The sequence below is a fragment of the Lepus europaeus genome, chromosome 11 (genome assembly GCF_033115175.1).
Source record: "Lepus europaeus isolate LE1 chromosome 11, mLepTim1.pri, whole genome shotgun sequence".
Taxonomy (NCBI): domain Eukaryota; kingdom Metazoa; phylum Chordata; class Mammalia; order Lagomorpha; family Leporidae; genus Lepus; species Lepus europaeus.
In genome coordinates this window covers 53,007,437-53,033,788 of record NC_084837.1, presented here as the reverse complement: position 1 = coordinate 53,033,788, position 26,352 = coordinate 53,007,437, and the positions used below count along the sequence as shown (strand labels likewise).

The following is a 26,352-nucleotide window of genomic DNA, read 5'->3' as shown; positions in this document are numbered from 1 at the left end:
GGCGCCAGTTCTAGTCCTGGCTGCTCCACTTCTGATCCAGCTCTCTGCTATGGCCTGGGAAAGCAACAGAGGATGGCCCAAGTCCTTGGGCCCCTGCACCCATGTGGGAGACATGGAAGAAGCTCCTGGCTTCGGATTGGCGCAGCTCCACCCAATGCGGCCATCTAGGGAGCAAACCAGCGGATGGAAGATTCTCTGTCTCTCCCTCTCCTTCTCTGTGTAACTCTTTGAAGTAAATAAATAAATCTTTTTTTTTCATTGTGAGGTAGAGAGATAGAAACAGAGAGGAGAGGAGAGCTCCCATCACATGCCTGTGATGGCAAGGGTAAAGCCGAGAGCCAGGAACTCAGTTCAGTTTTCCTACATGGGTATCAGGAACCCAATTACTTGGCCTATGACTGTTGCCTTCAGCGGTCTATCATAGTAGAAAGTTGGGTCAGGAGCCATAGCCTGGAACTCAGGCACTCTGATATGGGACACGGGTGTCAACTCCTAGGCCAAGAACCTGCACACAAATTAAAATTTTCTATTGTTGGCCGGCACCATGGCTCAATAGGCTAATCCTCCGCCTTGTGGCGCTGGCACACCGGGTTCTAGTCCCGGTCGGGGCGCCGGATTCTGTCTCGGTTGCCCCTCTTCCAGTCCAGCTCTCTGCTGTGGCCAGGGAGTGCAGTGGAGGATGGCCCAAGTGCTTGGGCCCTGCACCTGCATGGGAGACCAGGGGAGGCACCTGGCTCCCGGCTTCTGATCAGCGCAGTGCGCTGGCTGCAGCGGCCATTGGAGGGTGAACCAACAGAAGGAAGATCTCTCTCTCTCTCTCTCTCACTGTCCACTCTGCCTGTCAAAAAAAAAAAAAAAAATTCTATTGTGGCATAGTGGGTTAAGGTGCCCACCTGTAATGCTGGCATCTCATATGGGTGCTGGTTCATGTCCCAGCTGCCCTGCTTCCGATCCAGCTCCTTGCTAATGTACCTGGGAAGGCAATGGAAGATGGTCCTGGTAACTGGGCCCCTGCACCCACAGGGGAGACCCGGATGAAACTCTTGGCTTCAGCCTAGCCCAGCCCCAGCCTTTTATAGCCTTTTGGGGGACCAGACAATGGAAGCTCTCTTTCCATCTCTTCCACTCTCTGTAATGCTGCCTTTCAAATGAGTAAATACATCTTAAAAAAGAAACAAAATATTTCAACTGCATGGAAATTAGACATGAATCACCAATGGATGATGTAAGGCATTAAAAAAGAAACACAAAAATTTCTTTAGGCAAATGAAAATGAAAACAAAGTATATCAAAACCTGTGGGATTTAGCAAAAGCAGTTTTAAGAGGAAAGTTTATTAGCAATAGGTTTAAAGCAATAGCATTAAAAAAGAAAAAAAGATTGGTGGGGCCAGTGCTGTGGTGTGCTAGGGTAAGCCTCCACTTTGGCAATAGCATCCCATATGGGCACTGGTTCAAATCCCAGTGACCCACTTCCAATCCAGCTCTCTGCTGTGGCCTGGGAAAGCAGTGGAAGATGGCCCAAGTGTTTGGGCCCGTGCACTTATGTGGGAGACCAGGAAGAAGCTCCTAGCTCCTGGCTTCAGATGGGGCCAGCTCCAGCTGTTATGGCCATTTGGGGAGTGAATTAGCAAATGGAAGACCTCTCTCCCTGTCTCTCCTCTCTGTAACTCTGCCTCTCAAATTAATAAATCTTTAGAAAAATTGCAAATACACAATCTAATGATGCATATTAAGAACTCAGAAAACCTAGAATAAACCAAACCCAAAATTAGCAGGTGCCCAGGAACCATAAGAATCAAGCAGAAATCAATGAAATTGAACCAAAAAATACAAAAATTCAGCACAACAAAAAGCTGGGTTTTTTTTTTTTTGAGAAGGTTAAGTGGAGAAACCTTTAGCCAGCCTAAGAATGGAAAAAGTGAGAAAAAAAAGTAAATAAAATGAGATGAATAAGAAGGCATTACATGGCCGGCGCCATGGCTCAACAGGCTAATCCTCCGCCTTGCAGCACCGGCACACCAGGTTCTAGTCCCGGTTGGGGTGCCGGATTCTACCCCGGTTGCCCCTCTTCCAGGCCAGCTCTCTGCTATGGCCCGGGAAGGCAGTGGAGGATGGCCCAGGTCCTTGGGCCCTGCACCCCATGGGAGACCAGGAGAAGCACCTGGCTCCAAGCTTCGGATCAGCGCGATGAGCCGGCCGCAGCGGCCATTGGAGAGTAAACCAACTGCAAAAAGGAAGACCTTTCTCTGTCTCTCACTATCCACTCTGTCCAAAAAAAAAAAAAAAAAAATTACATGACTTTGAAAAGCCCTTGTCTCAACTGTTGAGGATCATTTTTTTTTTTTTCATACAATTTGAACTCTTAGTATAGAATAATCTGTGTATAAAGTTAATTGAAAATAGATACTAGGAAAAAATAAGACTGGGAATAGGAGAGGGAGGAGGAAGAGGGGTGGGAGTGTGTGTGTTGGGTATGGTAGGAAGAATCACTATGTTCTTAAAGTTATATTTATGAAATGCATGATTTGTATACCTTAAATAAAAGGTTTCTAGGGGGAGGGGGACAATACAACCAATAACACAAAAATACAAAGGATCATAAGAAATTACAGCCTTACCACAAAAACTGACAATACAATGACAATACAATGGCCAGAGTTGTGGCACACTGGGTTAAGCTGCCACTTATGATGCCAGAATCCTATATAGGAGTGGTAGTTCAAGTCCCAGCTGCTCCACTTCTGTTCTAGCTCCCTCTAATGGACCTGGGGAAGTATCAGATGATGGTCCAAGTGCTTGGGCTCTTGTCATTACTCATGTGGGAAACCTAAATGGGTTTCCAGGCTCCTGGTTTTGGCCTGGTCCATCCCTGGCCCTTGCAGCCAACTGGGGAGTGAATCAGCAGATGAAAGCTCGCTCTCTCCCTCTGTCATTGTGCCTTTCAAGTAAATAAATCTTTTGTAAAAACCTGCCACACAGATCAACAGAACAGAGCCAAGAAATTAATCCATATACATACAACCAAATGATTTTTGTCAAAGGTGCCAAGAACACACATTGGAGAAAATATAATATAGTCTTTTCAATAAATGGTGCTAGCAAAACTAGACACACATACATAGAATGAAATTACATCCATACCTCTTACTATATGCAAAAGTCAACTTAAGATGGATCAGAGACCTAAACCTAAGACTTGAAACTATGAAATTGCTAGATAAAAATAAAAAGGAAACATTTCAAGACATCAGTATAACCAATTTCTTGGATAAAACCCCCAAATTACAAGCAAGCAAAGCAAAACTTAACAGGATAATGCTCACCTCAGCTCTTGCAAAGGAAAACCAAGAGTGAAGAAAGAAGACATTTCTGAGAATGGAAGCGTATGTGCAAGATCAACATACATGGGCTGGTGCTGTGGCATAGTAGGCGAAGCCTCTGCCTGTGGTGCCAGCATCCCATAAGGGCACCAGTTTGTGTCCTGGCTGCACATCTTCTGATCCAGCTTTCTACCTGTGGCCTGGGAAAGCAGTGGAAGATGGCCCAAGTGCTTGGGCTCCTGCACTCTCATGGGGGACCCAGAGGAGGCTCCTGGCTCCTGACTTTGGATCAGGCCAGCTCCAACTGTTGTGGCCATTTGGGGAGTGGACCAGCAGATGGAAGACCTTTCTGCCTGTAGCTCTACCTCTCAAATAAGTTTTAACACCCCCCCCCCAAAAAAAAAAGCCTTAAAAAACTCATCAACAACAAAAAACCAACCTGTGAACAAATGGACAAAAAACCAAATAGATGGTTCTCAAAGGAAATAAAAATGGCCAACAAGTATGTCAAAAAATTGCTCAGTATACGAGCCGACAGGGAAATGCAAATGAAAACCGCAAGATCTCACCTCCCCCCTGTCAGAATGGTTATTACCAAAACCAAAACTGAAAGCCCCAATGTGAAGCTTTCTTTTAAAAACTAGAAATGGACTTGCCATATGATCCAGCAATCCCAGTACTAACTATATACCCAAAAGACATGAACTCACTGTATCAGAGATACCTGCTCCACCATGCTTATTGCAGCCAAAATATGGCATCAACGAAGGTGTTAGTCATCAGATGAATGGATAAACAAAATGTGGTAAACACACACTGGAATCCTACACAGCCATAGAAATAGAATGAAATTTGTCATCTGCAGTAACATGAACGGAACCAAAGAACACAATGTTGAGTAAAATAAACCAGACGCAAAAACAAACAAACAAACCTCCACGTCTCCCTTATAATGTAGGCGCTATAAAAAACAAATGAAGGGGCCAGCACTATGGCGTACCAGGTTAAAGCCATGGCCTGAAGTGCAGGCATCCCATATGGATGCTGGTTCTAGTCCCAGCTGCTCCTCTTCCGATCCAGCTCTCTGCTATGGCCTGGGAAAGCAGAAGATGGTCCAAGTCCTTGGGCCCCTGCACCCCACATGGGAGACCCGGAAGAAGCTCCTGGCTTCGGATCAGTGCAGCTCCAGCCGTTGTGGCCATTTGGGAGTGAACCAGATGGAAGACTTCTAACTCTCCTCTCTCTGTGTAACTCTTTCAAATAAATGAATAAATCTTAAAAAAAAAAAAAAGTACATATATATACATATATATATATATACAAAAACAGGAGAAGCTAGGTGTGATTCATTGTGACAAATATACTAATAGGAGATGTTAATATCAAAGTGGGGTGAAGAGCAAGTGGAAAGTATTATTACCTCACAATTTCTTGCCATTTGTAAATTTAAAACTAAAGATGTTTAAATAAATCTGGAAAAAAAAAAAAAGAGAAAAGAACAGAGAGGTAAACAATGCGAGGTGACACTCCACTCCCTTCATTTTTGGTTTTACATCCAGCAGAAATACTTACACATGCTCAATAAGAGACACCTGTAGGATGTTCATAGCAGTTTTATTCATAATAGCCAAAATTAGAAACAGCTCATATGCCTATTAACAGAATGAAAAACTTGTAGTATATGTTTACAATGCAATACTATATACAACAGCATGAAGCAACTACAACATGCAACAACATAGGTGAACTGTATAGCTATATTACTGAGCCAAAGAAGCCAGACACAGAAGACTACATAATATATTATTCCGTTTATTTGAAGTTCAGAGACAGGCAAAACAGATCTGTGGTGTTAGGATCACAGACATCCTTGCAGTAGTGGTACAGTAATCGGAAGAGAGCATGCTTGGTGTTTCTGGAGTGCTGCTGCCGCTCCACTTCTTGACTTCTTGCTGGCTTTTTATGTGTTCAGTGTGGGAAAACTAACAGCCGTACACATGATCTGTGCGCTTTATGTAAATTATTTGTCAGTAAAATTTACTGCAAAGCAAGCAAACAGAATGAGATAGCACTACATAACCATTAAAAAGCTTAAAATCAAAACGACTGACAATACCAAGTACTGACAATACAACATTAGGGAGCAACTGAAATGTTCATTTACAGTTGGTGAGAATGTATGGTTTGGCAATGTCTACTAGAGCTGAATATACATGTACTGAAGACCCCGCAACTGCACCCCAATCATATACTCCACAGAAATGGACACAAATGCCTTCTCACCAGACACAACAAGAATGCTCACAGCAGCATTATCCAAACTGAAAACATCCAAATGTCCTTCAACGCTGCCAGAGCCTGGAAAGGCCCCTTATAGCTCAGAACTGCGGGCAAGTGAACTTCCTTGGGGTATACCTCAATCAACTGTGAACAGGAGCCAGTTTATCAATAGTCTAGCCTCTCATCCATTGGACAACTCGGAGGCTAGTGTACCCAACTTCAGTGACATCCTATTACTGGCTTCTCCCTAACTTTTCTCCTTGCCTTCCCCAGAACTGCCTCTTGGAATCATTCCTCAAGTAACATCTGCATCCAAGTTTTTCTCTCCAGCTCTGTTCCTAGGGGTAGAATGAAATTCTATTCCATTTATATACAGCTCAAAAACTGTCAAAAGCCTATCTATGTTGACACAAGTCAGAAGAGTGTAACCCTGAATGATCACGGGATGTGATCACAGAAGGCGCTGTTAATGTTCCATTTCTGATCAGAAGTGTTTAAACGGCTATGCCTACTTCGTAAATCATTATTATCTGTGTGTCCATTTTAAAGTAACTGTCTATTTTAATTTTAAAACTTACAAAATGCAGGTGTTCAGGGTAGAAGAGCTGCCTACAAAGGGAAGACTGGGCATTATGAGGGAAGTTGGACTTAAAGGAATAGAAAGGTTAACTGCCATGACAGGTACAAAGCATTCCAACACTCCTTTGGGTGAATGAAGTAACTCTTCAGCCTTGTTTTCCAAGAATGCCTGGCTCAAGACTAATTCTCCACTTTCCCCTTTCCCTCACTCATTCAATATAATTTCAAACACTGTGCCAAGCACTATGTATTAACATTAACAGATGAGGCCTCTGCTCAGTTCTTTTGCAAGAAAAACAACTTAAAATCATACACATTGAAGAGCATGACTGCAACTAGGGGTGCTGAGAGTCCTAGTTCTTACAGCCAATTGGCCTAGATAAGAAAAGAAAGATTAAACCTAATCTATTGAAATTAAATCTTTTAAAGTAGGTTTTCTAGACAAAGTGACTTGGAGAACTACAATCTGAAGGATGAAATAAAAGCTAACTGGGGAACCAAATGGGCAAAGGTAGCAGGGAGGTTGAAAGGTGGACAAGTTTAATGTGACTGGAACACTGAATGTTAGGAGCGCCATGAGAGAGACTAGACAGTGTCCTGTAGACTAGGCTAAGAAATTTCATTATCCTCAGGGCAAGTAAAGCCAGAATGTATTGAACCAAGAAGTGCCATGATTACATGTTTTGAAAATATCAATATAGCACTTGTATGATTGGAAAGGGACCAAAGAGCATGTGGGTAGACAGGAGGCTACTACAAGAAGCCAAGAAAGGTGATGACAGCCTGGACTGAATCCTGGGAACCAAGCTGGAGATTAGGTGGCACTGTAATGGCAACCATAAAACAAGTGTTATTTCACAACACAGCAGATACAATCATACATTTATAGAAGCTACATAACAGTATGTACTACAGCTTTCTCTTCTTGGGAAGGGGGGAAAGAGATGTGACCATGTGCATGTAAAATTATGCCTAGGATTATCCTGAAGTTACTAAGTACAACTTGGGGGGGGGGGAGTTGAAAATTGTCATAAAGTTACAAAAATGGAACACAATTCTGATACTTTCCATCAGTGAAATAATAATACCCAAAAGGCACAGAAAAGCAAGGGAAAAGAAAACGTTGTCTACAGAGCAGGCACTATCATCCGCGTGGAAAAGGTTCCACCTAGACTACCAGACACGCCAAAGCTACGATGAGGCTTCCCAAGACGTGCATAGACTTCAGACTCCTCACCCAAGAGATTCTGAGGGGATCTATTTTGAAGGAAAGATATCCTTACACTCAGTAGAGGACAAGGCAGTGCCACTAACCTGCCTGATCCACAAGCTATGGAGCATCAGGGCCAGTACAATCCTGGAAAGATTGCATTTCTAGGTGGAAAGTGGATACTAAGGCTGTGTCCAGAGGTAGTCAGACTAACAGTGAGTCGCTGGATTTCCCCTAAAACGTTAGATTTACCAAGGGCTGCTCCTAGCACACATGGCCAAAAGCTAGGCCACTCCAAGAAGGTAAAACGTCAGCCCAGGATGGGAAACCTCACGATTGAGCAGACCACCTCAGTATTTTGTTAATCAGACAACTTTATGACAGCTACACTCCAGTGTGTCTGCAACCCTGTAATAATTTAGCTAGTGCTAAGGAAGTAGCTTTTCTGGAGGGAGTAGCTTTACAATTATGGAAAAAGGGCAAGTCTGACTGGCTGGAGAAACCAACAATTCCTATCAGGAACCTTGTAGTGGTGCAGTTCTAGATAAGACTGGATTGCTGAATGGCTCTGCCTGGTTATTCAGACTACACTGACCCCACTAATCATCATGTAATTGGGAAATTCCTCCAACACAGCCAAGTAGGGCTTTGAAGTACCCTTGAGAAGGATACACGCTGTAAACAGGTGTAGTTTGGGACCAATCTTCTATTTTCCAGAGCAGGGGAAAGACTTATACCCAAAATTCACATCATAAATTCATTAGGGCAAGTTATCTATGTGAATGAACCACTTTCACATGAGTAGGTCCCTTTGGAAGTCTTTTTAGTGTTGCAATTACCCTGACATGTGCTCATAATGGAGGAGGCCAAAAACAGGGCAGAAATTGCATATGCTAACTTGATACTGACAGTGATTTCTGCAAGGAAAGCATTTTTAGTGAGTTTATACCATTGAGCTGGAAAAAATGGTTTAAAATAAATGGTGTTCTGATGCTCCAGAGATGCTAAGATGGGCAGGAGAGGTAGTACTCTCTGGATTCCTACCCTGGAGTCCAAGCAAGTTACATGGAATGGCAGAAATTTCTGCTTAGTCAGGAATTTTCTAGTTAATAAACTTTTGCAACTATTGGGTCTCTGAATCATTCTGGTACTTTAGTGATACAATGGAGAGAAAAATGGTGCAGTTATTTATTCTCAAAAGATTTTCTGGGTTCCCAGAGTCTGTTACCTGTAGTGTATTAAAATAGTCGTCATTCCTGGGACTCAGGACTTCAAAGTTATTTCCTCTTCTATTGTTCAAAGTCCATGGATGGCAGATCAAAGATTGGAATTTTGACTCTCCTACCTCTCTGGAACCCTTTGAAACTGTTCCTTCCATTTGTGCCTAATAGGGCTATTTTGAGAAGCTGGCACATTAAGATATTTGCCTAGCACCATGCTGGAAATAAATTAAACATTCTGTAAATGACAAGATTCCTATTTTAAAGTAGTTAGTTCTTAAAGAGCCTGAAATTTTGGGCAACACAGACTATGTCTGCAACAGGCTACATGCCTTCATAACAGGGAAATCTTCAACATTAAGGTCTAGAGACTAGAAAACAGTAATGAATTTGGAAAATGAGACATTTAGAAATCTCATTAGTTACTATTACCAGGACTTGTTTAGAAACTTCTCAGTGCTCTGTTACCGTGCTATCCAACAGCCAGCCATGTGACACTTAAAGCCCAGTTCCAAAGGAATACTAGACACATTTCAAGGCTCAAATGCTAGATGTTAAGATATTGTGAAAGTTTCCCTGGCAGTTTTTTGGGCTTTTACATGGTTTGCTGCAACCTCAGAAAACCATGACTTCATTGTTTTCTTCCCTTGAGCCCTGCTTTCCTCTCACCTTCTAATCCTACTCAGATCTCTCTGTGGGTCCCTTCACACTCTGCAGGTACACACTCACTCTTTAAGCTGTTACTTGCAATTGCACTTAATGCCCAACTTAGGCATGGACAGGCCTCTTCTTACAAGCACATTAGCCAATCACCCAGGCATCTGCTCATGAAGCCCTGTTATTTCCTATTTTTCAAACCCTTCACTTTCCACTCTTTATCAAACGGCAATTTTTGCATCTTTGTGAAGTGGTAACCTACCTTAGCAGCAAATTGAAATCCCAGCCAACTTTTAAAATACTGATGAATCCCAAAGCACAAAAGTACACATCTGGATTATCAAGACTATTAAAGTTTCTTAGGTAATTTTAGTGCACATTCAAGTTTGAGAACCACTCAATTACACAATTTGATAGTACTCTAAATATCCTACTTACAAATCCGTGAAAAACTTGTAGGAGTTATTTTAGTGTAAGCAAAATTTTGTGTCAGGTAAAGTTTCCCTCTACATCTTTTATTCCTCTGCACCACTTAAGAAAATGACACGTCAGGGCCGGCTCTGCTGCAGAGCAGGTTAATGCCCTGGCCTGAAGCACCAGCATCCCATATAGACACTGGTGGAGACCTGGCTGCTCCACTTCCCATCCAGCTCTCTGTTATGGCCTGGGAACGCAGTACAACATGGCCCAAGTCCTTAGGCCCCTGCACCTGCATGGGAGACCCGGAAGCAGCTCCTGGCTCCTGACTTCGGATCGGCGCAGCTCCAGCTGTTGAGGCCAACTGGGGAGTGAACCATTAGATGGAAGACCTCTCTGTCTGCCTGCCTCTCTGTGTAACTCTGACTTTCAAATAAATGAATAAATCTCCAAAAAAGAAAAAAGAAAATGACATGCTTAGGACTGAAAGTAAACACAGCAAACCTTATCACCGTCCTTCTTGGGCTTCAATTTCCCATTAACAGCTCTGGTTTTGGCATCTGCCTACCACATTACATCATACTCCCACTCTTGCAGTTCTAATTTAAAGTCAACCACTTTATACAGGCCTTGTTTTTGTTTTTTTTTTTTTTTTCCATATTTTTTCACAAACCTTTTAAAAATTTGAATAAAGTCACCACTATGGTTTTCAAGGCCTTATTTCCATGGGATTAATGAAAAATCAACATTCCAGACTTTCTAACACCCTTCTCCATAAATGTTTGGAAAACTTGAATGCTGGTCGACTATCCCTCTACATCAATCTCCTCTGCAATGTAAACAGCTCCTGTTTCTCTGAGGTAATTCACTCAACTAGTCACTCATTTCTGTCCTATTGCTTATTGTCAACTTTTCATCAAGTACCGAGTTATCAGATTTTTCTCACACCTCAAGTGAAATTTTCTTTATGAAATTATCTACTCCATCCTCACTAACTCTAGCTTATTCCCCTCCAATTTATACAAAACTTTGTTTCTATTTGTATTATGTTCAAACAATGATTTAAAACACAGTTGACTGGTACTGATCTCTTAGAATCTTTGCTGGTCTCAGACATGAGGTTAACATTTGAAATGAAATTTGGCAGAAGCCATCTTTTTCAGCAATTTCATATCTGACATTTGTATCAACCTGACGGCACTGTTCCACTAGTGAGGCAGCAAAAAGACAAAGCCACTGGGTTCCACTCCCAATTAGCAAAATTATGTACCATCTTTCCAAAATATTACTTTTAAAAATCATCCCCTTGTTTCTCCTGCTTTTCGAACCCTGTTGGAAAACTGTATTTCCGTAAGCATCCAGACTACCTTCTTACATTTTATTGCATGCTGGTAAGCTTTCATTCTGATTTTCACACTATATTGAAATAAATCAATCTTGTTTTAAATCTTGCCCCCAGAATTTAAAACAAGATTTTGGGCCCCCTTAATCTTCAAACAAGGAACCTATGATTTCCTCTAAACAATTATTAGCTGGTACTACCTGCAACTGATTTTACCATATAGTCTTTCAGTCATGTTTGCTTAGCTTTAGGCAAGAAATCTGAAAGCCTAAATACTAATGAGTATACCTACGATTTAGAATACCATTTGCTTAGTTACATGAGGCAATTCAATTTACAGTAGGATGAGTGTGTACAGACAGCTTTGTCTATCAATAGTTAACTCAACATGTCTATCTGAAAAGTGACATCATGTGCTCTGGCTATCAAAAAGTGTTTTCCAGTTTGTTCTCTCCTATGAAATTTTCCTATGAGACCACGACCACTAATATAACAAAATACCCAGAATACCAGAAATATATGCTAAATACATCACCCAGTGAAGGAAAAAGTGGATGCTTTCAATTTTGGACTAATTTGTCTAGTATCATGCAAATACTGCTGGCTAATACCATAGTGTTAAATGGAATTTATCAGTATCTTAGGCCCTTCACACTTTTTAAGGTATCTGGTTTATTTTTTAGTCACCGTTCACCAGCTGAAGGTTTGTGTAACATATGAGATCGTATCAGATCAGAAAAGAGTGGGTAGAACTATTTGATCAAACTGAAAAAAGCAAAGCTACTGTTACAATGTATATCAGGGCCCCCCAAGAGTAGCCCATAGTTCAGCCTCTTCCCTCTGTTTTTTCACCTGCTGTATAAAATGACCTAGGAGATCTTTAAATACAGTATGATTTTTGCCCAGAATTGGTAGAATGCTGTATGATACATAAAAGACTTTGGAGAATCCAAAGTTTGATTGCATAAACCTGCTAGGTTGAAACGAACAAGTGTAAAATAAAATCAACTGAGCCTTTGAAGACCAGGCAAACATCCCAAACCTCGCAGCTAATTCAATACATCTATCTTTAGAAGTTTGGGTTAAACAGGTACAATGACCCCAAACCACAATTAATCAAGTTGGGGGAAAAGGAGAAAGAATCCATATATATGGACAAAAGTTCACTTGAAGTAAAAATAGATGTAGAACCCTATGTTCTCAGTTACCTGGGAAGGCACAGACTACAGAAGACCAGGAAAGGATGAACCTTCCTATTTTCAGTAACACTGAGGCACAAACTCAGAATCCAGTAGGTTAACTGGGGTTTATACACAGAATTCTACCCCATGTCAAGGGTACTTAAATTCTTAATGCAACAACCACTTCAATGAAATTTGAGTAGTGTATGTTGGTATGCATAATGATCATGACTCCAAGAAAACTATATCTAGCACAGTTTAGGGGCTTGTGAAAGCTGCTGTAAAACAAAGAAATTAAACAATTATAAAATACAAAAAATAAAAAACCAGGGCTTTTTTTTCTCCAAATTCCTGGTTTAATAAGGACTTGTTTATTTTGAGAAAAAGGTCCCAACATCAGGCTGTTCACAAAAATAACCCACAGTATCAACTTTAGAAAACAAATATTAAGACTATTACACTACTTTTTTTCTAGAGGATGCATTTGACATGCCAACTCTCATTCACAAAAATACATTGTTACAGTTGTGTTGAACAGCCCCACACAGCACTCCTATGTGGGGTAGCACACACTTCTAACTCAAAGCCGCTGGCAGGTGCTACTCAACTAAATGAGATGGCTTTTGCAGTTAGGGAAGCAACTACTGAGCTCATGAATGGGAAGAACTGTACTCCCTGCATTAACAAGAGATTATTTTGGAGACAGCTGATAAAAACCATACATCCTTTTTATTGTTAAGTCATAAAGAGGTATCAAAATTAAAAGCAAAAATTACAGGGCAAGACTTAACAAAACTACTAGGAGCATCAAAGGAAGTGAAAATGGGACTAGGCGCAGGGCAATATGAATTAATGAACATGGGAAGGACAAGGATGGGGCGAACAGTGAGCATGTGCTGAAGATACTAGGGGAGAGGATCTGGTGAAAATTTTGATCTTAGACAAGCGCCTAGGTAAAGAAATAATGGGATAAGATTCCTAAACCCCACTATGTGCTTAAGAGTCATCCTCGCCATTGGCGCTGTCTCTGTCATCCTCTCCTTCCTCAGCCTCTTTTTCATCATCCTTGATCAACTCCAGCTGTGAGAAACAGACACAAATAGGATGGAGTTAGAGGCACTCCATGTGTCCCTGATCCCCCCTCCACCACCTCTTTCTTTCCTTTCCCATGGTTTTCACCTGGTCATCCCCCCGATCTTCATTATCATCATCATCCAGTAGGTCCCCCTCCTCAGCAGAGTCATCTGCACCCCCCTCAGACTCCATCTTCACATTAGTCTCATCTTTCTTCTGGGAGCTGCTGCTCTGCTCCTCTTCTGACTTATCATTCTTCATCTCTACTGGGGATGAGAAGGACAAGTCTGTCTAGGGGCAAGTAATGTCCACAGGATGTAGACAATCCCCACTAATGATCATAGAACTGCAGCACATGACTAAATCCTCCCACACGAATGCCATTCCCAATTCAAACTGAGCAAGTTCCATATTAAATTGCTTTATATCCCACTACTCCACAATACACTTCCAACTATCTTAATTAACTAACCCATTCTTACATCTAATAAGCAGAAACACCATTTACCTCCTTGTTTGCTCTGCTCCTTTTCAATTTTTTCCAGGCTTTCCAGCAGAGAATCCACTTTTTGTTTTATCTGGGACAACTCCTTCTTAATGGCCTGGAGGTCATCTCCTTTCACTGTAATACAAATTAAAACCCTAGATTAGAATCACACATACCACAAACTGCCAGTCACCAAATATATTCCTCTTAGACTACACTAGGAGCCAACAGAAAATCCTTGGCAAGAAATAGAGCCAATACTGATGGTCCAAAGTCATTGTAATTGAAACCTTTTGGAGGTGGAAACTGAAAACTAAATCTAATGAGGTAGATACTGTGGCAGCAGTATTTTACCACGTATTTTAAAGCACTTTCTGTAATGTTTTATAGAATTACATCTCTTCACATTACAAGAGGAATTCAATATAGAAAAGTAAAAACAAAATAAATCTTCACATGGAATACTAGTTAAGGTTAATATTAAGATTGCACATATTCATAAAAATAGGTGCTACAGCTTTGTAAAATCTAATGACTTTTCCCAATTACCAAGTTGTTACAGACTGAAGGTACTCTAGAGTTGACCCTTTACTCTCTTCTGTTATCTTTGATTGTACAGAGCTATGTGCACAAAAGCTAAACATACGACTAAATCTTCCCCCCAACACCATTTCAAAAACAAAAAGCATCAAAAATTAAAACACATACACTTTCCAGACTTGGAAGAAGATCCTCGTTGTCCACTCTTAGAATTGAAACTTTTTCCCCTTCTTGAGGTGTTTCCTGATACACGCTGGCGTTTAGAGGGCACTACAGCCCGAGCAATAGGAGGAGGAGGAGGAACACGTGCTGGGTAGCTGTACATCCTATTGAATAAAAGGAAACAAGCAAAATTCAACACCGCCCTTATAAAATAACAGATCTGTTGTTGTTTTCATTTATTAATTTCATTCAAAAGGCCATTGAAAACCTCTACTCTTTAACGAAATATCCTTAACACTACAGCAACTTCTCTTCAACAAAATACCACCTGGGAGGCCAGCGCTGTGGCATAGCAGCATCCCATATGGGCACCAGTTCAGGTTCCTGCTGTTCCTCTCTCTTTCAAATAAATAAATATTTAAAAAAAAAAAAAAAAGGAAAATACCACCTGGGCCAAATGTAGTGGTATAGCAAGTAATGCTGCTGCCTGAAATACCAGCCTAGTTGTTCCACTTAAGATCAAGATCCCTGCTGGTGGCTTGGGAAAAGCAGCAGTGCAGGGCCCAAGTGTTTGCAACCAGCAGGAGGTTCCGGACTCCAAGCTCTAGTCTGGCCCAACCTAGGCCATTATGGCCATCTGGACAGTGAACCTGCATCTCTCTGTCCCTCTCGCTGCAGCTCTTTCAATTAAATAAATAAATCTTATTTTTTTAAAAAACATACTACATATACAAACACCTACTCAACAAATATGCTTAGATGGCCCTTGGTACTATGGCAGTATTAACAAGGAATGTTATCTCTGCCTTACACTTTTCATATATATGTTACAATAAACAGTTCACATAAAGCCAAACACAGAGCTACTATTAGCCAAATCCCTGATCTTTTCAGCAAGAAAAACAAATTACTAGAAATACTAGGCTGAACTACAAAAAACTGCCAATGTCCAGCATATCTGATCTGTAGAATAACACAGCTATCTCAAATGGTTGAAATATTATAGCAGTGTGTTTTAGCTGGGCATAAACAGTGATATAAAGATACTACTTACTACTAACAATTTATGCAGTCCGGCTAATCCTCCGCCTTGCAACTGGGAGGAGCAACTGGGAGAGAATCCGGGGTGCTGGCGCTGCAGGCGGAGGATTAGCCAGGTGAGCCGTGGCGCCGGCTGACATTCTGAAATTTGGTAACTGTTTATAGACCGTGTCTCCTCTGTTGAGGAGCAGTTTTTTTTTTCCCCACACTATTTGTAGAACTCTTAGTGTAGGTTCTAGTCCCGGTCTGGGCTCCGGATTCTGTCCCGGTTGCCCTTCTTCCAGGCCAGCTCTCTGCTGTGGCCCGGGAAGGCAGTGGAGGATGGCCCAGGTCCTTGGGCCCTGCACCCGCATGGGAGACCAGGAGAAGCACCTGGCTCCTGCCATCGTATCAGCGTGGTGCGCTGGCCGCAGCGCGCCAGCCGCGGCGGCCATTGGAGGGTGAACCAATGGCAAAAGGAAGACCTTTCTCTCTCTCATTCACTGTCCACTCTGCCTGCCTTAAAAAAAAAAAAATTATGCAAAATTCCATTCAAAAGTCCACCAGTTAGGCTATATATATATATTTTAAGATTTACCTTATTTATTTGAAAGACAGAGTTAGAGAGAGAGAGAGAAAGGTCTTCCATCTGCTGGTTAACTCCCCAAATGGCTGCAACGGCCAGAGCTGTGCCAATCCGGAGCCAGGAGCTTTCTCATGTCTCTCACATGGGTGCAGGGGCCCAAGGACCCTGCCCATCTTCCACTGCCTTCACAGGCCACACTAGAAAGCTAGAGAGAAAGTGGAACAGCCAGGCCTAGAACCAGTGCCCATATGGGATGCCGGTGCTTCAGGGCAAGACTTTAACCCGCTACGCCTCGGCGCCGGCCCCTAGACTATTATCTTATTCACTATTCACTAGTGCCTAAATCCTCTGTCAAGCACATCTTTATCACAATATACAACTGCCTTTTACATCAGAATTTTTCATCCTTGAAGTTTTAAATCAATACTTCGTATTCCCATTCATGTCATCAAAGTGACAGCTTTACATCTTTTACATTTGTTTGGAAACACTCAAAAACACAAATTCTTTCATGGACATCAGTTCTAGAATGTCCCTAACATTCTATGTTTTTAAAAAAAGAGCTTATAGAACTTAGAAAAGCAAAACACACCACAGAAAAGTTTTTAAACAACTAATGTAACCAAGGCCCAGGTATTTCTGATGCTGCCATGAACATACTAGTGCAGCTGGTGCACTGCGCTGATCCGAAGGCAGGAGCCAGGTGCTTCTCCTGGTCTCCCATGGGGTGCAGGGCCCAAGCACTTGGGCCATCCTCCACTGCCTTCCCAGGCCACAGCAGAGAGCTGGCCTGGAAGAGGGGCAACCGGGACAGAATCCGGCGCCCCGACCGGGACTAGAACCCGCTGTGCCGGCGCCGCTACTTTTAAATTCATTTTCTCTCACTTTGACCATGAAACTGAGCTCATGCCCTAGAGTCTATTATGAGTAGAATGAAATATAATCTACCTCCCCAAACACACATATTCAATAGGCACCAGTCTTCAATATAATGAGCTAGCAGATCAACACTCTCTGCAGTTCACAGCACTGGACTATAAATCTTATTTCTCTATTTTTGGCCTTGGGAGGACTGAAGTTACATGAAACATACAGAACAGCAGTTTCAACTCATATATACAAAAAATTTTGACTTCTAAAATAATTTGCTTATCTCTGCTGTACTTTAAATTTCTCTGATGCAAATCCAAAGAGTAAAGCACAGAATTTAATACAGTTAGCCCTGAGTACTGCATCTGTGGATGCAACTGCAGACTGAAAATATTTGGAAGAAAAAACTGCATCTGTACTGAATAAGCACAGACTTTTTCTGGTCATTATTTCCTAAACAATATAATATTAACAACTATTTACAAAACATTATGCCAAATTAGTGAATACAAGAAATCTACAGAGATAATTTAAAGCATATGAGATGATATGCTTAGGTTATATGGAAATACATTTTATATGCTGGCACCTAAGAAAGTTTGTGGGAAAAGGAATTAAAAAGTATAGGGGCCAGCGCCGTGGCTCAATAGGCTAATCCTCTGCCTAGTGGCACCAGCACACCAGGTTCTAGTCCTGGTCGGGGCGCTGGATTCTGTCTCGGTTGCCCCTCTTCCAGGCCAGCTCTCTGCTATGGCCCAGGAAGGCAGTGGAGGATGGCCCAAGTCCTTGGGCCCTGCACCCGCATGGGAGACCAGGAGAAGCACCTGGCTCCTGGCTTCGGATCAGCGCGGTGTGCCAGCCGCGGCAGCCATTGGAGGGTGAACCAGCGGCAAAAAGGAAGACCTTTCTCTCTGTCTCTGTCTACTCTGCCTGTCAAAAAGAAAAAAAAAAAAAAAGTATAGGAACAGGCAACTGGTGGTTAAAACGGTATGTGGGACATCTGTGTCAAATAGCAAGAGAACACAGGTTTGAGTCTTGGATCTGCTAATTCTAGCTTCCTGCTAGAGGATGAGAGAGTAGCTGGATGCCTGCCACCCACGAGGAAAACTCTGGCTTTGGCCTGTTCCATCTGCGGCTGCTGTGGGCATTTCTTGGTCTTGAACTTGCAGAAAGACGATCTATCCCTCTTTAATGTAAATAAAAACTATTCTATTTTAAAGGTAGTTTTGATTTGGGTGCCAAAAAAAAAAAAAAAAAGAGCAAGCTTGGAGACAAGGATTAAGTTCTAGGCTCCTTGCCCGGCTTTGGTTGGGACTTTTGTGAACCAACAGCTGAAGATTCTAATTCTGCCTTTCAAATAAATCTTTTGGGGGGTGGGGGGGACATATAGTATTTAACAATTTTTTTTTACTCCCTCTAAGTTATATTTTACCAGTAGGGATATTATTAGGTAAGGAAAACAGATGCATTAAAAATTGCTATGTTAATATTCTATTTTTTTAAAGATTATTCTTAATCAAGGTTTACTTTGAAATGGAAAAGTATAAGAATGTCAAAATATCCTAGATAACTGTTTTTGTAACATAGCTGGCAGGAAAACCTTTCTGTCTCTCTCTCACTGTCCACTCTGCATGTCCAAAAAAAAAAAAAAAAAAAAAGAGCTAGGTGGGCGCCATGGCTCACTTGGCTAATCCTCCACCTGTGGTGCCAGCACCACAGGTTCTAGTCCTGGTTCCACCTCTTCCAGTCCAGCACTCTGCTGTGGCCCGGGAGGGCAGTGGAGGATGGCCCAAGTGCTTGGGTCCCTGCACCTGCAAGGGAGACTGGGAGGAAGTACCCGGCTCCTGGCTTTGGACTGGCTTAGCGCCGTCTATGGCAGCCATTAGGGGAGTGAAACAACCGAAGGGAGGACCTTTCTCTCTCTGTAACTTTGTCTCACTGTCTAACTCTGCCTGACCCCAAAAAAAAAAAAAAGAGAGAGAGAGAGAGATTTTATTATGTTTATTTTAAAATTAGAAGAGGCTATTTTAAATGTTATTTACACGTATTTCACTGCTAAAAACATGCTGCCTTATTGAGTCTGGAGGAAAGTAAATCACATACAACCGCAAATATTGTTTCTCTAAAACCCAAGGTAAACGGTACACTAGTATGCACATCTACATGTTGCAATCACTCTACGTGGTCCATTCAACACACTAAAGAATTCAACTTAATTTATGAAAAAGTAAGTTCGGTAACAGCTAACAAGCTAACCTTGTGGGTTTAATGAGTCTTGTATAAAGAACAATGATCTGGGTTGCTGTACAGTCCATACAGTTGTCTTACTACAAAGAATTAGAATCCATAGACCCTATATGCCAACCAGCATTCTGGCAGAGTTGAATCATTCCTGAAATGCTGGGATCCCATGAGTGCTGGTTCAGAGTCCCGGCTACTCCATTTCCAATCCAGCTCCCTGATAACACACCTGGGAAAGCAGCAAAAGATGGTCCAACTGCTTGGGACCCTGCACCCAAGTGGGAGACCTATTAAAACTTCTGGCTTAGGCTGGCCATTGTAGCCATTTGGGAAGTGAACCATCACATAGATGACCCACTTCTCTCTGTCCTCTCTGTAACTCTTGCTTTCAAATAAAATAGATCTTTAAATTAGAAAAAAGAATGTGTGGCCGGCGCCGCGGCTCACTAGGCTAATCCTCCGCCTTGCGGCACCGGCACACCGGGTTCTAGTCCCGGTCGGGGCACCGATCCTGTCCCGGTTGCCCCTCTTCCAGGCCAGCTCTCTGCTGTGGCCAGGGAGTGCAGTGGAGGATGGCCCAAGTGCTTGGGCCCTGCACCCCATGGGAGACCAGGATAAGCACCTGGCTCCTGCCATCGGATCAGCACGGTGCGCCGGCCGCAGCGCGCTACCGCGGCGGCCATTGGAGGGCGAACCAACGGCAAAAGGAAGACCTTTCTCTCTGTCTCTCTCTCACTATCCACTCTGCCTGTCAAAAAAAAAAAAAAAAAAAATCCACTCTGCCTGTCAAAAAAAAAAAAAAAGAAAAAGAGAAAAGAATGTATATGTAGAAACAACGGTGCCAAACAAAAAATTCTATAATCTTTATGAGAATTACTATAATAGTAGTATTTAGCGATACTTTGCAATTTTTTCTTCAAATATTTATTTGAAAGGCAGAGTTAGAGAAAGAAGGAGAGAGAGAGATTTCACTTGCTGATTCACTCCCCAGCAGATGACTGCAAGGGCCAGAGCTGGGCAGTTCCTAAGCAAGGAGCTGGAAGCTTCTTCTGGGTCTCCCACGTAGTAGGTGCAGGGAGGCAGGGACCCAAGCACAAGAGCCATAATCCACTGCTTTACCAGGCATATTAGCAGAGAGTTGGATCAGAAGAGTAGCATTGGAGATTGGAACTGGAACCCAAATGGGATGTCGGCACTGCAGAAGGCAGCTTAATCTGATATGCTATAGCACCATACCCTACTTTTGTGAATTTTAAGGCATATTTGATTGAAAGTTGCCCCATAAGGGGCTGGTGTTGTTGCCCATATGGTATGCTGGCACTGTAGGCAGAGGCTCTACCCACTATGCCACAGTGACAACTCCTCTCTGTAACTTTCAAATAAATAAATTTAGTCATTCAAATAAATAAATCCATTATAAAATACGTAAAATCATTACTAATGAACTCTGGAGGAGTTTGTAATGGTTTCTATGTTAATTTAAGTGATGGTTATACATGACTAAGTATTTTGTACATCAATAATAAATTTTATGGGGCCAGCCCTGTGGTGGGTGCAGTGGGTTGACGCCCTGGCCTGAAGTGCCAACATCCCATATGGGAATCAGTTCTAGTCCCAGCTGCTCCACTTCTGACCCAGCTCTCTGCTATGGCCTGGGAAAGCAGTGGAAGATGGCCCAACTCCTTGGGCCCCGGCACCCACATGGAAGACCTGGAGGTGGCTCCTGGCTTTGGATCAGCGCAGCTCCAGCCTTTGTGGCCAATTGGGGAGTGAGCCAGCAGGTGGAAGACCTCTCTCTCTGCCTCTCCTCTCTCTGTGTAACTCTTTCTTCATGGTTTCTCTAATTTCTGTCTTCCTATCCACACTTGAATGTTCTTGCTTCTGCACTAATCACTATGATCAGAGTCATAAATGATGGGGCTAGTGTTGCGGCAAAACAGAGTAAGCTGCTACTTGTGATGCTGGCATCCATATTTTTGGAACGTTGCTTCCAGTTCCAGATGTACCTCTTCTGACCAAGCTGGCTAATATTGTGCCCAGGAAGGCAATGGAAGATAACTGCATACTGGCTTCATTCCGCCCCAGGCCTGGTTGTTCCAGACATCAGAGAAGTGAACCAGCAACTAAAAGATCTATCCACCCCTCCTTCACTGTCAGAAAAAGTAAGCATTTCTAGGGGCTGGCACTTTGGCTTATCCAGTAAAGCCACTACCTGCAGTGCCAGCATCCCATGTGAGAGCTGACTTGAGTCCTGGCTGCTCCACTTCTGATCCAGCTCTTTTGTGGCCTGGGAAAAGTGGAAGATGGCCCAAGTTTTTGGCTCCCTGCACCTGCGTGGGAAACTAGAAAGAAGCTCCTGGCTTCAGATCAGCAAAGCTCTGCCTGTTACAGCAACTGGGGAGTGAGCCAGCAGATGGAAGACCTCTCTTTCTTTGCCTCTCCTTCTCTCTCTGTGTAACTCTTTCAAATAAAATAAATCTTAAAAAAAAATTAAGCATTTCTAAATCTTCATATTTGAACTAAGAACATTAGATAATTTATCTCTAATATTCTGACATAAATCACACAGATCCCAAGACAGTTTCTTCATGCTTCTGTTTTCTACCCTACATCTTTTATTTGTGGCATTATCAATCTCCTTTGCTCATTGCTCCTGCTGTTCCCATGCTTTCAAGTTGCATGGGAACTTGAAATTCTGAAATTTTTCCCATTTCTATTTCCACTCACGAAGCATCAAGGTTTCAGAATCTGGAAACACAGCACCTGTATACTTAACATCTCTCCAAGTGGGTATCTAGTAAGGAGCTTAAAATTAGCATTTCTATAGCTGATCTGTGATTTCCTTCATACTAGCTTCACTTATGGTTCTCTCCCAATCACTGTTATTGTAAATTCCTTTCTCAGTCCTCAAAATGATCTTTAGGTGAATCATCATCTACAAAATCTCACTGTTCATAATCCAAAATGGCTGTTGGCATAAACTAATTCTACCTGCCTATCATTATCTATTAATAACCAGAGTTATGGAAGACCCTTTCAAAGCACTGCTCAAAGTCTTCCTTATTATGTATTTTTCACTATGGATTATACCGCAGAAAATGGCTCATTCCCAGTACTCTTTCAACATTCCTTATAAAGCTCTGTTCTAAAATTGTTACAAGGATACTTTAATTTCCTGTCTGCAGAAGCAGGTTTTAGTCATTCTTAGAGTGATCACTAAAAGAGTCATTAAATCAATAACAACTAAGGGCCCCAGTTTGGCATAGTCCAATAAGCCATATATGCATGGAACGGCACAAATATGAAACATACATCATTTCTCCAAGTTCCACAGGATGTCTCACCTTTAGTTCATTGCCCTCAGACATTCATCTATTGTCTATATGTAATTTCCAGAAAGCCCATTAGTCCAATTTATTCACACCATAAACAATAATCCTTACTAATATTGTTAAATATCTTCAATATAAATTGAGTGTTACACATTCCCTATGATCACAAAGCAGAATGGTGAATTAAGAAACTGCAAAAAGGGAGCTATGTCCTGGTGCATCAGGGTAAGCTGCTGCCTCCAACACTGGCATTCCTAATAGGTACAGGACCTGAGGTTCTTCCAACTTTTATCCAAACCAGCTCCCCAGTAAAGCTGAGGAATATTATCCAAGTGCTTGGGTCTCTGTACCCACCTGGAAGACCTGGATGGACTTCTACCCTCCTAGCTTAGGACTGGACCAACCTGGGCAATTACAGCCATTTGGGGAGTGAACCAGAGGTTCAAAGATTTCTCTCTCGTCCCTCTTTGTAACTCAGCATTTCAAGCAAATAAATCAAATGCTTAAAAAAAAAAAAATCAAATGCTAAATAAAAACCCTGCAACAGTAAAAACAAAAAACCCTTCCAAACTAGAGTATTATTCTACACATCTAGACTAGAACCACAATAAATGTGCACAAACTGGAATCCTTAGACACGGGAGATGCGTACGTGAACTGGTACAGCTACTTAGGAAAATTCAGGAGTTCTGCAAAAGGTTACACAAAGGGATAGTACACAACATGGGCACCAGTTCATGTCCTGGCAGCTAAAGGACCATCCAGCTGTCTGCTAAAAGGACTTGGAAAGCACCGAAGGATGTCACAAGTGCTTGGGACCATGCCATCCATGTGAAACACCTGAATGAAGCTCATAGCTATAGAGCGGCCCAGCTCTGCCTGTTGCAGCCATTTTGGGAGTGAACCAGCCATGGAAGAGCAATAGATCTCGCTCTCCCATCTCCTGTGTATAACTCTACCTTCAAATAAATCTTAAAAAAACTAACACATGGTCTGGCACTGAGGTGCCGGCCATTTGGGGAATGAAGTAATGGATGAGAAGATGTTTCTGTCTCTCCCTCTCAAATAAAATCTAAAAAAACAAAAAACAGACTGAGCATAACCTAGCAATTTTTCGTAGTACATATACATACACACACACACACACACGAGAAATGCAACGATGTGCCACACAAAGGTTTATACCTATATTATTCAAAATACAGAAACATCCATACATGACAAACAGTACAACAATAGACGAAATAAAGCACTAACAAATGGCACAACACAGATGATCCACAAAATTATTATAGTCAAATTATTATAGGTGGAAAAATCTGGTCAGAAAGAGATACTTTTCCAAAGGGGGCTATCAAAAAGATTGTGGACAGGATCAGGCATGGTAACACAGTGGATTAAAAAGAAACAAAAAGGACACCAATACCTAAACTGCCACCAATCAGCTTCCTACTAATACATCTGACAGGCAGTGAATGGTTGTCCATCAACTGTGGTACCTGCCACAAATGTGGAAGATCCTCACTACTGGTTTCAATCTTGTCCTAACTGGTAAAACTATCTGGGGATTGAAACAGATGAAGATTTCTTTTTTCTGTCGTTTGATATTTCAATCACAGTTTTACAATAAATCTTTCCCTGCTCTCCTTCCCCAAAAAAGCTTGCAAAATAGAATATGGAAGGGCCGGTGCTTTGGCCCAGCCTCCACCTGCAGCGCCAGAATCTCATAATGGTGCTGGCTGGTCTCCTGACTGCTCCTCTTCTGATCAAGCTCTCTGCTGTGGTCTGGGAAAGCAGCAGAATATGGCCTAAGAGCTTGGGCGCCTGCACTGACATAGAAGACTCAGAAGGAGCTTTTGGCTCCTGGCTTTGGAATGGCCAAGCTCCAGCCGTCACTGTTGTCTGGGGAGTGAACCAACAGGTAAAGACCTTTCCTTCTGTCTTTCCCTCTATTACTATGCCCCTCAAATTAATAAAATCACTAAAAAATGTAATATGGAAAAATAGAATAAGGCCATTTACTACAAACTTTCTTTTTTTGACACACAGAGTTAGACAGCAAGAGAGAGACAGAGAGAAAGGTCTTCCTTTTTCCATTGGTTCACCCCTCAAGTGGCAGCTACAGCCAGTGCGTTGCGACCGGCGTACTGCACGGATCTGAAGCCAGGAGCTTCTCCTGGTCTCCCATGCGTGTACAGGGCCCAAGGACCTGGGCCATCCTCCACTGCCCTCCCGGGCCACAGCAGAGAGCTGGACTGGAAGAGGAGCAACCAGGACTAGAACCGGCACCCATATGGGTGCAGGCGCCACAAGAGGCGGATTAGCCTAGTGAGCTGCAGCGCTGGCCACCGCAAACTTTTTAAAACCACCACATAGTGTGTAATTCCCTCTACGTGAGTTTCTAGTTGCCTAAACTTGGATTACAAGGAAAATGTAAAATTACTAATGAATAAGTTGGTTAGCTCCAGCACAATAAATTGCTCATTTTATGGAAAATATTTATTTATTTGAAAGGCAGAGTGACAGAGGGAGAGAAAATTCTTCCATTTGCTGGTTCATTCCCCAAATGGCTGAAACAGCTAGGTCTGGATCAGGAGCCAAGAACTCCATCCTGGTTTCCCACATGGATGGCAAGGTCCCTTACTAACTGGAACATCTGCTGCTGCTTTTTCAGGAGCATTAGCAGTGAGCTGGATTGAAACAAAGCAGCTGAGACTCCAATTACTGCTATTATGGGGTACCAATGTTGCAGATGGCAGCATTATCCTGCCAGTCCTAATACAATTTCCTTTAAGATTTAGAGAGATTTTCCACTTGCTGGTTGACTCCCCAGATGGCTACGAGGACCAGGGCTGGACCAAGCCCTTAACCACATCTCCCTTCTGGGTGGAAGGGTCCAAACACTTCAGCCATCTTCTGTTTTTCACAGGCCATTAGCAGGGAGATAGATTGGCAGTGTAGCACCTGGCACTCACCAGCCCCAATATGGGATGCCAGTGTTTCAGGCAACATATTACCTGCTCCTGTGCAACACTAGCCCCAAAACAATGTTCTAAATCAGATCATCTTCATAACTGCACAACTCATGAATATACGAAAATGAATTGTAAAGTTCAAATCAATAAACTTTATGGTATGTGAAATAAGTCACTTCAAAATATTTGTGGAAAAATTATGAATCTATACTTTCAAAATTTCTGCACCAAAATAAACAAAATTCCTTTATCTAACAAACTTTCAGATGCATTCCCATATAGGTATCCCCATTTTAGGAAAAAAAGAAACTAACAAGGAGACTATCAAAGTTTACCTGGATGAAGAAAACCCTATCTAGATTCCTAAACACCAGAAGATGCTTTAGGTTTATGTTAAAACAAAGTAGGAGGGGCTGGTGCTGTGACATAGCAGGTAATGCTGCCGGCCTGCAGTGCCAGGATCCCACATGGGAGCAGGTTCAAGTCCTGGCTCCTCCACTTCCAATCCAGCTCTCTGCTATAGCCCAAGAAGTCAGTGGAAGATGATCCAAGTGCTAGGGCCCCTGCAGCCACATGGGAGACCCAGAGGAAGCTCCTGGCTCCTCACAGGCACAGATCTGGCCACTGAGGCCATGTGGGGACTGAACCAATGGATGGAAGACCACTCTACGTGTAAATCCATGCCATTCAAATACCTTACAGATAAATAAATTTTTTTTTTTTTTTTAATTTTTGACAGGCAGAGTGGACAGTGAGAGACAGAGAGAAAGGTCTTCCGTTTTGCTGTTGGTTCACCCTCCAATGGCCACCGTGGTAGGCGCGCTGCGGCCGGCGCACCGCGCTGTTCCGATGGCAGGA

General features: G+C 42.5%; 1 protein-coding gene across 12 annotated transcripts in view; it reads right to left on the bottom strand.

The window, feature by feature from the left end:
* Window positions 1-4,916: 4,916 nt before the first annotated feature.
* Window positions 4,917-26,352, bottom strand: part of HNRNPC (heterogeneous nuclear ribonucleoprotein C) — a 61,702-nt gene continuing 40,266 nt past the window's right edge. For 7 of the 12 annotated variants that reach the window (XM_062205489.1, XM_062205491.1, XM_062205492.1 and 4 more), the window contains 4 exons: window positions 14,477-14,634; window positions 13,790-13,903; window positions 13,387-13,547; window positions 12,918-13,287 (listed from right to left, as the gene is read on the bottom strand). In XM_062205489.1, coding sequence (XP_062061473.1) covers window positions 13,204-13,287; window positions 13,387-13,547; window positions 13,790-13,903; window positions 14,477-14,634 — 517 coding nt within the window. In that variant the 3' untranslated portion in view covers window positions 12,918-13,203. Of the gene's footprint in view, window positions 5,362-12,917; window positions 13,288-13,386; window positions 13,548-13,789; window positions 13,904-14,476; window positions 14,635-26,352 lie in introns of those variants that run through there. The other 5 variants (XM_062205483.1, XM_062205486.1, XM_062205494.1 and 2 more) reach the window with 4 other exon arrangements.